The sequence below is a fragment of the Charadrius vociferus genome, unplaced genomic scaffold (genome assembly GCF_000708025.1).
Source record: "Charadrius vociferus isolate BGI_N301 unplaced genomic scaffold, ASM70802v2 scaffold49, whole genome shotgun sequence".
Lineage (NCBI taxonomy): Eukaryota > Metazoa > Chordata > Aves > Charadriiformes > Charadriidae > Charadrius > Charadrius vociferus.
The window spans coordinates 1,982,754-1,996,951 of NW_009661375.1; the positions used below are offsets into that span (position 1 = coordinate 1,982,754).

The following is a 14,198-nucleotide window of genomic DNA, read 5'->3' on the forward strand; positions in this document are numbered from 1 at the left end:
GCCGGCCCTTCCCCAAGCACCCATGGGTGCTCCAGCTCATGACACCCCTCAGACCGCTACGGTTTGCTGAAAGCACTAACAATGGTGCCAATTACTACTAAAGATAGTGGTCAATTTTCGTCAAAGCACATGCCAGCTCTGGAAGTGGATTCAGGTTATTAATAATTTCATTGCCAATTAGAGCAAAATCTGAAACTGTTCTCAAGGTGAAACACTCTTCATTGTAGTATGAATTATTGTCATCTATTTCCATAAAATTCAAGTTGAATATGACTCCCTAACATGTAATCTCTTCCATTATGCAGGCATAACATCTAGATGCACTAACTGATATGAAATCCTTACGGTTTAAATAAAATGGTTTATATTATACACTACAAAATAAAATGTAGATCTGAGGCTACATCTCAGTGTTTAAGTCATTTGGTGCTACTTGCATTGCAGACGTCTTATAAAAAGGAAGGATTTATGCAATGTGATTATTCCAGAAATGAAGCAGGAAGAACGTGACTTCAGTTTCCAATACAGGTGTCTTGTCCCAGTTCAATACAGTTCTTACTCTTCATTTGCAATGGTGTAAATAAAATCAGAATTCAACCCAACGGGTATAGAAAAGAACAGAACTTGGTTGATGTTATACAGTATACAAATCGTCCATGGTGCATGTTCAGTGAAATACAATAAGATTGTAGAAAGAATGGATAATGATGAGACCGAATTCGTTATGGAAGACAGAATCTCCCTTCTCCAGCTTACCGGTTTGAACCCATTTGCAGAGCAAGATTTCTTCCCTGTCAAAAGATTTCACTCAAAAAGTCTTTGGGAGAAAAAAAAGCAAAGCAAAATTTTACCATCTCTTTGCTCATCTGAAAGATATCACACTGGGTACCCTACAGTTCTGGTAGGCAATCTTCCCATCGCCACCAGTGCAGAGGGAGGCAGACCTAGAAGGCAGATGAGGGAAACGGTGGAGAGATTGCCAGAGATGCCCTCGCTCCCTCGCGCCGCATGCTCCCTATCGCAAGGGCAATTTGGATGCCACCTGCACTGTACCCCGCGCCTGCTAGAGCCGCTGCTTTTAACTGAGCGATAGAGACATCCTGAAAATTAGACAGTTCCAGATCTTAAAATCACAGCGAACTACAGTGTGAAGCACTCGGGATTGCAATGCATTTTCTTCTTAACATCATAGAGCACATATTTAATATATTAATTAGCAAGGGTCTCATCTACTGCTCATTTAAGTCAATGGGAGTGGTTCCTTCAGCTCCCGTGAGCTTTGAACTAAGCCCCCATTCATTATTAATGCATTGCACAAGATCTTCCACAAATAAGTTTAAAATTTACAGAAGGGCTTAGCCGTCCCGTGTGAGAGGGAGAGAGAGGCTGCCCGCACAGCCCGGCCCTGCTCTGCTGCCCCATTACGGCTGCGCTACAGCAGTAATAATGGAAGCCAGAATCCCATTCCCTTTATTTTTTGGATCTGTTATTAAAAGCAAGAGTAACGGCAGAATATGCTCCCACAGCAAAACATTCATGCGCTGTGGTGTGGAAGAAACCCATGAAGTAGATGTGGGGACTGTTAGGAATAAGGTGGTTTTACTGGGACATACTAAAGCTCCAGCCCAGTCTCCTGTCCGTGACATTTCTGGTGATTTGGTGCCCATGGAAAAGCGCAAGAACAACCTGTAAGAGAAGTCCTTTCTCCCCTGCAACATCCCCGAGCCCGAGCGCCAGCACATTAGCGAATACATAGCCAGAGTTTGCATTTTCAGTAACGCCTGTGGAGCTCTCTCCTGTGAATTTGTCTAGACACTTTCACACCCCAGTCACACTTTCGGTCTCCGCCGGTTCTGTGTGCAAATGAGGTCCATGATTCCTGTACGCACTGCATGAAAAAACAGTCATCTTTTGGTTTTAAAGCTGCAGATGAGCTTCTGATTACTCTTGGAAGTATCAACCCAAGAACTGCAAATGTAGTTCCTATACAAGGATAAATGAATTCAGAAAATTTCATAAACTGACTTTTCCTTCAAGATTTTAACCGTACTTGTTGAGGCGCAGACACAGTTCCTACACAGTACTTGAACTTTCAGCTATTTAGTTTATCAGTATTTAGCTACTCCCATGGCTAAACCACAGTATCACCCACGCACGCTGAGATGCAGCACCCACAAACACAGACTATTTCAGAACATTAGTATTTTCTTTTAGATGAACTCTTCGGGCAGTGGGAAAGAAAGGTGAGCTGGAGCTATAATTTTTCCTTTCTCCATCTCCTCTTGCTTTAGCGCTTTGGCAGAACAAGAGGAATGGCACCTTCAGCCGCCAGCGCACCTTGCACGCAGAACTAAGGTGGTCCCCCTGCAATCCATGGGCTGCAACTGAAAGTGAAATACTTATCGTTTACTTTTAACTGTGAGGGACAACACGTGCAAGGACAATTCTTCATACACATAAAAGCTAAAAAGATGAAGAAATACTTACGTAGATGTGGATTTACTGGAGCTGGAAGACAGAGCAAAAAAATAAAATTAGCACTAAGAAGAAACTCTAATTCATTAATATTCAGATGATCCTAAATTTCCCATTGTTCCCTCCCCCTCAAGACATTGATCATGGCTCCTACACCGAGACAGCCAGTAAAGCTGGTAACTTCCTTTTTGAGCAAATTCTGTGGCTCCCTGGCAATATAAAGGCAACGATTTCAGTGAGAAATGATAGCCTCTCCCATCCACAGTGTGTATGCTCCATCACTAGCACCTGCCACCGGGGCAGCAAGATGCTGTAATTAAGCATCAAACCGAGATTATTGGCACAGATATTGTAAGTATGGGGACAGCTGCACAGCAAAACGCCAGGGTGATGTCTTTGTACAGGAACACAAGAAAAGCTACAGAAAGGATGAATTCATCAAAAGGAGGTGTTCTGCGTTGGACTTCGCTCATCACTTAAAATGTCCTTTTAGCATTGTTCAAGAATACTTATCATAATGAATTACCCTTCTACTCAATGAATAATACTATTCTTCAATTTAAGATGTCTCTGTACATATGAGTCTTAAGAAAAATACAGCACTTGTATTATTCTTAGAAATGCCAATTTTCCTTTTAAATAGCAGTAAACACAAGCACAGCAAGTTTGTGAGAAGAGGTTTGAGTTCATTAGACCAAGAGACACAACCAAGAAAATGCCTGAGAGTCTTCTGGCACACAAACCCTCTTCTAGGGAGGATACATTTTAAAGAAATTTACGAAGATGACAAAGGAAGGTGAAGTGTGCTGTCCCAAAAAGCTGCCAGCAGTGCCAGCACACCCTGCTGGAAAAGCCACATTCAGTGTCCAGGACAGGGACCCACCAGCATGGTCGGGTCTGAGATGCTCCTCTCCTGGAGCTCTGCTCTCAGAGACAGAGGAGCAGCAGTGCAGCATCCCACCCCTCTGCATCCCACCTCTGCCTGCTCCCCACCCCACGGCAGGAGCAGCCCATGCTGACGCCTCACCCTGGGAGGCATCAAAAATAATTTCTGCCAACATTGCAGAGAACCTTGAGATAACTTTGCTAAACAATATTACTACTGTCCGTTCTTTATGTCCGTCTGTGCAACGCCTTGAATAACGTGAGAGGACTATTGGGTACTGGGAATCTTTGGGGAAACTGATAAAACTGGCACTCTTATTTCACAGACCCCTGGCAAAATGATACAAAACTCTACATCCATAATTCTTTCATACCAAAGTTCATCTACTTAACACCTTAATAGGATGAAACAGAATGAATGTCAAACCTTGATAACGCCTACAGATATCATAGAATCATAGAATGGTTTAGGTTGGAAAGGACCTTGAAGATCATCGAGTTCCAACCCCCTGCCATGGGCAGGGACACCTCCCACCAGCCCAGGTTGCCCACGGCCACCTCCAGCCTGGCCTTGAACACCTCCAGGGATGGGGCTTCAACAACCTCTCTGGGCAACCTGGGCCAGTGCCTCACCGCCCTCAGAGTGAAAAACTTCCTAATGTTTAATCTAAACCTGCCCTCTTCCAGTTTAAAGCCATTCCCCCTCGTCCTCTCACTCCATGCCCCAGTAAAAAGTCCCTCCCCAGCTCTCCTGGAGCCCCTTTAGGCACTGGAAGGCGGCAATAAGATCTCCGCGGAGCCTTCTCTTCTGCAGGCTGAACAGCCCCAACTCTCTCAGCCTCTCAATTTTCAGCTGTCTTAACCATGGGAATGGCTACCCAGGTTTAGGTCCAGAGTAACCTTTACAATGCTAAACATGGGAAATGGGGTTTGAATGAGAAATTGCTCTGCAGTTCTGTGCTACCTGTTTGCAGCAGGCTAAATTTGAGGATGGATGACTTAGAAAATGGGGCCCTTCTGCTACAAGCCCTTACGCGTGTGAGAAACAGAAGGATGATAAGCTCAGAGTTGGAATTGCATGTTATTAACAGAAAATCTGAAATAAAATTTTATCTCCAAATAATGGGTGCATCTGGTAATGCCAGACTTCAGAACGAGGGTTGCCGCACGTTCTCTTCCTGCCCTTCCCATGCCACGGTTACAGACACGAACTCCTGGTTTGTGACCCCAGCCGCAGATTCTACGTAGCTCTAGATTCAACCTGAAGTTTTCCAAAAAGGCTTTAAATTAGCAACGCTGCCATTTCATCTTGTCTTCACTGAAACAAATGAACAGTGACTTGCCCCGGTGCAATCTTCTTAAGAAACTTAGTCATTACATTATATTAGATAACCTCATAGCTTTTACCAACAAATTACCTTTCATTCTCCAAGAAACATTCATTTTGTGAAAACCTTAAGTGACTGAACTTGGAATTAGCTGAAATTGCTGAAGACTACATTTAGTGATGCTTGATTTGTAACTAAACGTACGGGCTTTTATGGAAACTATCATCAGCGTGTAACCTTGAGTCATCCTATTCAGATTGTTCACAGCAGAGCAAAAAAAGGCTTCTCGCCAAGCTAGCTTCAGTTCACACTGATTGACAAAAGCAGAAAAACAAATTAAAGCAGTTAGGCTGAACTCATCTAACATCATAAAGTAGGAAAAAAGACCCCACGGCAAGCAAACAAACCCCCAGAAAGCCCACTCTTCTCATACAGCACGCTGCTACAAGACAACGTGCGATGGCTCCAGCTCTCACGGCAGGAAGAGAAGGTTGCTGCGTGCACGACACACAGGTAGCAAGTTAAATTAGCTATAAAGGGAAATTAATGGGTGACCAGGGGAGTAAATTCCCAAGGCTGACTTTGAAACGTCTGGAAAATCTGTGCACCTCAGAGGGTTATCGCTGCTCTGCTGGGCTGACCCTGGCTCGTGCTGGGAGGAAGGTTTCACCAGCGGAGAATCTCAGGAGGAGAACAAAGTGTCATGAAACGTTTGAGCTTGGTTAGAGCCAAGACGGATGATCCCTTAATCTTCCTGCCTTTCCTCCAGCAAGCAGAGAATAAAACCTGCTGGAATTTCAGTCTGTTGGATGATTTTACTCTTCGGTCATCTGCATTTGTGCAGAAAAATACGGGCTCAACGTTTTTTGCTTCTATTAGGTGCAACTGCATTTATGCAAAGACCATTGAATTTCCCACAGATCCTTCCCAACACAGACACTTGTTCAGCTCGCAAGTGAGGTGGCCTTCAGAGACTGCAACACTATGTCCCTCCTTTAAAATAACAGCTGCAAGCCAAGCTTTCTTAACTACGGGAAACATAAAGGCAGAGAGGTCAGTAGAAGCATGCTGGATGGTCAGCTGTTTTCTACCACTGGAAACTGGTTACTTGTGGTAATTACAACCAGCGCCTAGAAGCTTTAATCCAGATCAGAAGTCTGTACGTCCAAGCACTTGGTTTGCACAGGAGAAGCAATATTCACTGTTAAATATTGGTACCCTACAAGGACAAGGCTTTCTTCCTCCCATAACAGCAATTATCCTAACTTCCTGTTTATGCCATTGTGTAATACTGGAAACATATGTTTGTGCAAACTTATAAATCCTACCATTTACGCCCTATTTGGTGCCAATTTTATTTTTTCCGGGGCCTGGCAATATAATAATAATAACAACAGTAATAATAATAACCACAATTATATACTCTTCTTCCATACAGAATCTGGGGAGTGTCTAAACCTCATGTGAAAATATGCAAGCCGCACTACAAAACGACTGGCCACCATCGTCTACCTGCCGCTGTGACAAGGGGCTGACTCTCCATACCAAGAATAGTAATGTTGGGTTGTTGGCTTTTTCCACAGAGGGGAGCTAAACTTGCTTCTTTAATCACTGGTTAACTTTAAAAATGTGTAAGCATAAGTGCATATCTAAAGCAAGGAGTGCTGAAGTTTTAATTGGAGTAGTTGGGAGAACTTTACAGTCGGTTCCTATCAAATCAGCTGACATAGATTTATGTGAAGTGATGGAGATTATATTTAAACTGTTACTGTGAGACATATCTGGTTTGTATTAGCCTACAACACACTCATTAGCGCTACTAAAATTGCCCTGTTTGTATTTACGCGGCAGACTGTGTTCACTAGCAGAGTAACATATGTACCTACCAAAGAATTTGTCAAGTGATGTTTGGCTGTAATTATCAGTGTCGCTCCTACTGTGATGATTGCTCTTTTCTCCTCTTCTTCCGGCGTGCAGAGGAGACAATAATTCATGGCAGGCGAAGGATTTCCCTACGAAACGCTTCCGGCACGGGTAAGTTTTTGATTCATGGGATTGGATACTGTGGAGTTTTTATTTTGTATTTACAGCTCCTGCTTGGGATGGCAGGGTATACCTTACAGAGCTCATTACTGAGGTTTTCCGGCTTTAATAGTCTCTTTATTTTGGACATTCAGAGGGCTACCAGCAGGCTAGCATGCTGGAAGGGGTTATTTTAAAATATCAGCAATTTCCACGTTAATCTCCAGTTGTGGGTTTTACTTTAAAAGGTGATGCGCTCTGCATCATGGGCACAGGAGTGTAACCCCCTAAAAATGGTAGCATTAACGTGGCTTAATGTTAGTGATGTAAAAGTTAGACACCTCATCTAAGAGTGTCGTCGGAGTGTCTCTGAAGCCACTGGAGATATATGGGCATGTCCAGAGCGTGATTCATACCCTGGAAGAAATCTGGAGAAACCTCCTCTCTCGTATGGCAGCAAACACAACCAACACACGAGAAACGTCATGTTGATCCTTACACACTATTCTAGAGAAATCAGTTCTGCATGGTACCTACCCAAGATTGTCCTGTTGCAAAAAACACGCTTAAGCTGTCAAAGTAAAACCTAGGTAGTGTATGGCCTATCTATCCTCGATTTGCACAAAAATAAAACCCAACTGTAAAAGTTAATGCATTTCTTAAAGGCAAAAGACACCGATACCATTTTTAGCAACTCTAACTACAACGTGTCTGATCTGCTTTTCACACTGGCTACATTTCTTTAAAATGCGGTGAAATCCTATTAGCCTGCGTAAAGTTTAAGAAAATACGGAAAAAAATGTTTGCAATGGGAATCTTCACCAGCAATAAAAGTATATTGGTGTATTTTAGACCTAAGAAAAAACTTTTTTTACTCTAAGGGTGCCCCAGCACCAAACAGGTTGCCCAGAGAGATTGTGAAGTCTCCATCCTTGGAGATATTCAAGACCTGAAAGGACATGGTCCTGGGTCCTGGTCACAGAATCCCAGACTGGTGGGGGTTGGAAGATCCCTCTGGAGCTCCCCCAGTCCACCCCCTGCCAGAGCAGGGGCACCTCCAGCAGTGGCACAGGACGGCGTCCAGGCGGGTTTGGGATGGCTCCAGAGGGGGAGACTCCCCCACCTCTCTGGGCAGCCTGTACCACTGCTCTGCCGCCCTCACAGCAGAGAAGGCCCTCCTCAGCTTCAGATGGAACTTCCTATGCTCAAGTTTGTGCCCATTACTACTTGTCCTGTCACTGGGCACCACTGAAAAAAGACTGGTCCCATCTATCTGGCACCCTCCCTTTAAGTATTTATAAGCGTTGATAAGAACGCATTTGGACCTCCAAAAAGAGTATTCCTAAAGTGGTGGGCTGAGAAAGAAGGGCTGACACTGCCAGAGGCCAGTGTGCTTCTGGAGTACTGATCAAAACTGAATGCACAGAGGCACATACACACACAAAATCCCACTGAAAACACGAAAATTCAAATGTTTTCCTCCTTGCCTGAGGTTTCACAATAAAAAAAAAAAAATGTAATGGGAGGAAAATGTAAAAAATTATCTTAGTTCTCTGTTTGCATGATGTCTTTTATTTTCTGGGTACTGTTTGTAATTATTTCTTACATTGATGCAGGCCTGCTGCTGTGCATCCCGCTAGCCCATTAACTGCTTTTCTAAGACCCCAGCATCTCAGATTATAAGTATCGGATTTGCACTGTAATAATGTATGTGATATCACTATTTTACAGTTGAAGCTATAACATCCTTAAAATTAGCCTGGTAATAGTTTGCTGACACTATAGTCGTTGGATGAGTTCTGAGATAAAAATGCGCATTTTAAGCACAGAAAGCCTCAGTGGTTCTGGGATCCCTTTTCCAAGGGAAGTCACTTTAGGTTTATCTTATTGATATGAGCATCTGGCTCATGATTTCCAAAGCTGTGAATTTGTCGGCACTGCGTTGGGCTCCAAAAGCATCCCTCCATCTGGGGCACAAGGCAACGGCTTCCTCTCTCCCGGGCGGCTGGATTCTGCATTGGCACCTCATCAGCACGTTTGAAATGGGATGCTGTTCACATCTGCGCTAACGGCAGATCCTAGCAGAAAAATTTGCAGCAGACAAAATACGCCTTTTATGCTGCATGGGAACGTTCTTCCTGCCAGCCAGGGGCTAGAAATGTAAATCACATAATGTTTCATTAAAACCTCAAACTCAGCATGGTTGTGAGCCATAGCCAAGACCTCAATCAACCTCCTGAGACTTGCCAGAGTACAACCACCATCGAAAAACAGCAGTAGTGACTGAGTGACCTAAGTGGTGTTTTTTTTCTCCTTATAGGAGCACTGGTCAGTATTTAAGTCATGGGAGCAATTTTGAGGTCCATGGAAGAGGGCAGTGGCTGCCCCGAACGAGCTGGCTGTGAGGACGCAAGTCTCCCTATCACAGCCAGCGCGGAGAGACTGGGATTGCTGCAGAGAAATGAAGCTTCTGCTCCTGATCACCTTCAGGAACACTCTGGCTCATTTCCTTGTGCATGTCTTTCCTTGTGCAGCAATCGTATCAGAATGGCCACCTTTTCCTCACTTGCATGTTCATACCTTTAGTAAACAAGTCCTCTTAACCGAGATTTTGTTCTCGTGAGCTTTGGGAAACATAGAGTTTGAAAACACTTTCCTGTAACAGGCAAAACCTAAGATTCATCCATCATTGTCGTTGGTAGATCTGGCATTAGTGAAATGCGCAACGATGTTCTTTAGAATTGATGTTTAAGTTTTCTTTATGTAATTTTTTCCCTTTATATTAATACAGTGATAAAAATAATGTGTGATGAGACTGAATAGGGCTGAGCTAATCATTAATCATGAAAATTTGCACATACAATGAACAAGACATTTGATTTTTTTTCAGATTTGTTCAATACTTTAAATTATTTGATAATAATTTCTGAAAGTAATTCTTGATCTGTAGGTTGCTTTTGTGCCTTCTGCTGCACATGATTTCCTGCTTTGGGCCCTCCTAGGTATCTCTATAGCACTACTTACTGTTGGATCCAGCTCCTGGAGCAACTGGACCTATGTGGCTAGCTGTGACTTGACCTATGTGTCACCTGGCTTTTGTCCTGTGGGATTCACAAGGTTCCTCATGACAGAATCACAGAATGGTAGAATAGTTGGGTTGGAAGGGACCTTTAGAAGCTATCTAGTCCAACCTCCCCTGCACTGGGCAGGGACATCCTCAACTTGATAAGGTTGTTCAGAGTTCCGTCCAGCCTGACCTGCAATGTTTCCAGGGATGGGCCATCTCCCACCTCTCTGGGCAACCTGGGCCAGGGTCTCACCACCCTCAGCGTAAAAGATTTATTCTTATATCTAGTCTGAATCTCCCCTCTTTTAGTTTAAAGCCATTACCCCTTGTCCTATCATAACAGGCCCTACTAAAAATTCTGTCCCCAGATGATAAACTCATACTTTCATGATTCCATGTTTACAACTACCTCCACCTCGTGCACATGTCCCTTTTTCAGTTCTAAAAACTTTCTGCTCCACACGTCAGGTTCCCATTGAAACCACACAATGACACCTTTAGTAGAGCTACCTTCTCTCTAAGGTACCTCTTGACCGTTCATTGTAATTTTTAAAGAGGAAAAACAAAAAAGTGATTCAGTTATTCGTTAAATAAATACCCAAAGAAAGGTATTTTGAGGGATTTTTCAGAGCTCTAGGAACTAATTCCTGGCAATGCTGGGAGACTGAATGGAAGGATGTAAGAATACTGTAGTTTTCTTGTTAGATTAAGGTGGACAAATCTTTGTCACAGCATGACCTTTTAGAGTAAAATGCATAAATGCCCTTTTCCACTTGCACAGGAGTAGAAACAGTCACTTTTTTTTTTTTTTTTTTAGAATTATTCACATTCAAATAAAAACTTCTCAAAAAGTGCTCACTCTGGGGGTATTCTGATGATATCAAAACGATGATTTGACACCTTCAGACTACTACTTGTATTGTAGATAAACTCATTGCCCTTCAAAGTGTTCAAAGTAAGAACAAACTCTTGGAATGAGCTATTTCATGAAGCTAACATTAAGTTGTGCTATATTTTCCCTTCGTTTCACAGAAGTTTCAATATGAATTTGCATTTTAGCTGTTCAGAGATTTTTTTTTTTTTTTTTTTTTTTAATTGTGAAACTTCCCAGAGGTGGAGACTTTAGTTTCCACCTATTTCTACCCAGAACCCTCCTTCCTGGAAGCCCACACTCATCCCTTGCAGCATCGTTTCCAGGACTGGCAATCAGTTCACACAGCGCGACGCAGTGCAGCCATACCCTGTAGAGCAGACCGAATTGTGCAGAATGTACCGCGACGCATTTCCTTGTACATGAAGATCTTCTTACCACTATACTTGATGACCCGAATAGTTGAGTCCCCCTCCCCAAATCTGGTGATGGGCGTTAGACGGACTTCATACGCCTCTGGCTTGATCAGCTCAGTTAGGTTGTAGGTAATTAATTCTCCCTTTTGAATATTTCCATTCACTGTAATTTCCTGTTCCCACCAACGCTGTTGTCCAGCCTAAAATCAAAAGAAGGATGCAAATGTCAGAGCTTTTTGGGATAGAAGTTGTCTTCACCTTACAAACGAACGGGAGCGCACGCAGACCTGTGCTACCCCGGGTGCCTCCTTCAACCTTCAAACCACCCAGGATACAGCAAGAACACACACCTCCCTGAAAGAACCCGCTACTGAGCATTTCTGGAAGAAAGCCATGAGATCACAGAGTTCAGACCCATTTTATCAAGAGGCCACCCCTGCCTGCCATCTGCCTGTCCTCCCCTGCCCGCCCAGGTCCCACACCAAACCCCGGGCAGCCCGACGGCCGCAGGCGCCGTGCAGGACTCGGACATCCGCTGCCTGCAGGACCAGCGCAGTCTTAATTTACGTCAGGAGGAGTTCTGACACTCAGCAGAGACTACAGCAGGGGACGAAGCGCCCGGATTGCGATGGGATGGAAGCACCAAGCATCCAAGCAGATGCTGCGGCATGTTTCAAATTCTCGCCGAATTCTTCCATCTTTAGGAGCCCGACTTTCTTCGCAAACCCACCCCTATGTTTATAACCCGCTTGTTAAAATGTTAAATAACCTTTGTCTTCCCTAAAAAAAAAAAAATATTTCAGTTTGTTTCATCAGCTCACTGAGGGTGAATTTACTCGCTCTCAAAGGCTATCCCTTTAAACCTGACCAGGTAAATTGGCTCCTCATGTCTAGTAGCCCCATTCCCCCCACGATTTTACAATAATCTTGGCCAACTGCAGTGGCAGACGTCTTTTCTGCCACTGGGCACGTCAGGCTGGGACAGCTGCCTCTCTGCGAGCTGGGTGCTGCCTCCTCGTTAGAGGCAATGAGGTCTCACAGCTGTCATTTGGGGCATCATGTGAGGCTAATAAGAGCATACTGAAGAACTGAAACGCAGTTTGATTTCCAAGCACTTACCACTTCTGTTGATGAGTGAGAAAGAAATAGGCTAGCCATTAACGGCCTTAGTGCATAATTATCAGCAATCCTTGTAGTCTCAAAGATGGATGGATTTCAGAGAACAATGAAAGTCAATACGAGCAAACAAGAGGCTGTTTTATTAGAAAGAAAGCAAAGCATAGATTTTTGTGCTTTATAGACTGCACAATGTTTTCAACATCAGAATCCATAGTTTCTTTTATTTATATGCCTTACTAAGAAATGGAAAGAAAAAAAATCTAATTAAGAAGGAGGCATCACACGAAGAGAGTGCCACATTGCCTCGAATATTACTTTAACTAGTTTATAGACGAGCAGAAATCACACACATTTTGGGCAGCAGAGTGACTTGACATCGCAATATTACTTGCAGACACTCTGCCTTATTACAGACACTATCTGCAGAAAACAAAGGAAAAATCATTAAATATTTACCACGCATCCCCAGACAACTGTACAGGTGCAGTGATGCTAAAATGAGATGTTCCACTAAGCTTACTACACCTGTCAGTGCACTGAAGTTCTTACCTATTACATGTTCACCAATACAGAGTTAATTAAGGACAGAAAACCTGTTATTCCAAGACTTTAATTTGCTGATGCAATAAAATGTACATTGAAATTGCTGAAATCTAGTACTAACTCTACCACATTTCACCAAATAAACTACATTTGCAGCGAGATTAACAGACTCCAAGCTTTAAAATCATGGCAGGGGGACAGAGATGTCAATACTTTTATCATTAAAGTGTGTTACACAGGCACAGCTACATGCCCACTAAATAAAACTCAAGACTGTGACGCAAAAAAGCAAGTGAAGTTCTTAAGAAAGTTGGGATGAGGGAACAGCTCTAGCCATCAGCTTCGCGTTCCTGCCAGCGAAATCAATGTGTGTTTTACGGCACTTTGAGCCTTTGCAGGGCTTGGGTTAGACCAACGCTGAGTGCATCTGAGCTGTTATTTCAGGGTTTCTGCTCTCGCACACGCTGGGTGAGCCATGCGATGGGCACGCCAGCGCGGGGCTGGGGGCTGCCAGCTGCTGAGCCCAGAGATGCTGCAGCTCAGCAACCTGCAGTGTCTGCCACGGGCAGCACCCCTGAGCGTCTACCCACTGCAGCATCACCTTCTCCCTGCTGCAAGTGTTAAAAGGACCCACTTCACAAGATGACATTAATGAAATGTCCACCACGACTCGTGTCCTGGAACTGCGGAGCGTTCCTCTGTTAGTGGTTTCCCAAGGCCGCTACATGACAATGGTGATTAAAGGTGATAAAGGTACTGAGAATATGTGCATTTATATTGTATCTTTAAAAGATCAACCCAGCAGAGCTCATGAAAAATTTCCATACGACAGGTTCTGTTAGATGCCAGCTCTTTCACAGCTCTTTGTACCTAAGGACTGAGATCAAAAACCCAGACAATATAACCCAAGGTACAACTTGCTTAACACAAATTCCGTCTTTTCTCATTCTCTCTTCTTTAGATACCCATGTAAGAGAACATGCCGCAGATACCTGCTTCACCCAGGATTTGCAGTGTGTTAGTTTGACACCCCACAGCTCGAGCAGCAAACATCAGCACACATTAGGGCCACTGCTCCTCCTGTCCTCTGCTCGGCCCACCAGCAGCCCTGGGTTTATGCCACACACACCTCTGCTCTCATCTCACAGAAACCTTCCAAGCATTGCTGAAATCCAAGTGCTCAGGAGAAAAGTGACAAATGCTGTTTATGGTCAATGCAACGTGTGGAAAAGTGCCTGAAGGTGCTAGGACAAGGCTCTGCTTCTCGCACACTCCAGGTAAAGCAGCCATTGAATTCTGACCCACATTAAATCATAGAATGGTTAGAGTTGGAAGGGACTTTAAAAAGCATCTTGTTCCACCCCCCTGCCCTGGGCAGGGACACCTCCCACCAGCCCAGGTTGCTCCAAGCCCCGTCCAACCTGGCCTTGAACACCTCCAGGGATGGGGCAGCCACAGCTGCTCGGGGCAAC

The 14,198-nt window shown here is 44.0% G+C and overlaps 1 protein-coding gene across 1 annotated transcript in view; it reads right to left on the minus strand.

The window, feature by feature from the left end:
- MDGA2 (MAM domain containing glycosylphosphatidylinositol anchor 2) overlaps window positions 1-14,198 on the minus strand; it is a 271,179-nt gene that overhangs the window by 18,989 nt on the left and 237,992 nt on the right. Inside the window, exons 9-10 of the mRNA XM_009893924.1 lie at window positions 11,087-11,264; window positions 2,488-2,508 (exon numbers count right to left, since the gene is read on the minus strand). Coding sequence (XP_009892226.1) covers window positions 2,488-2,508; window positions 11,087-11,264 — 199 coding nt within the window. The remainder of the gene's footprint in view (window positions 1-2,487; window positions 2,509-11,086; window positions 11,265-14,198) is intronic.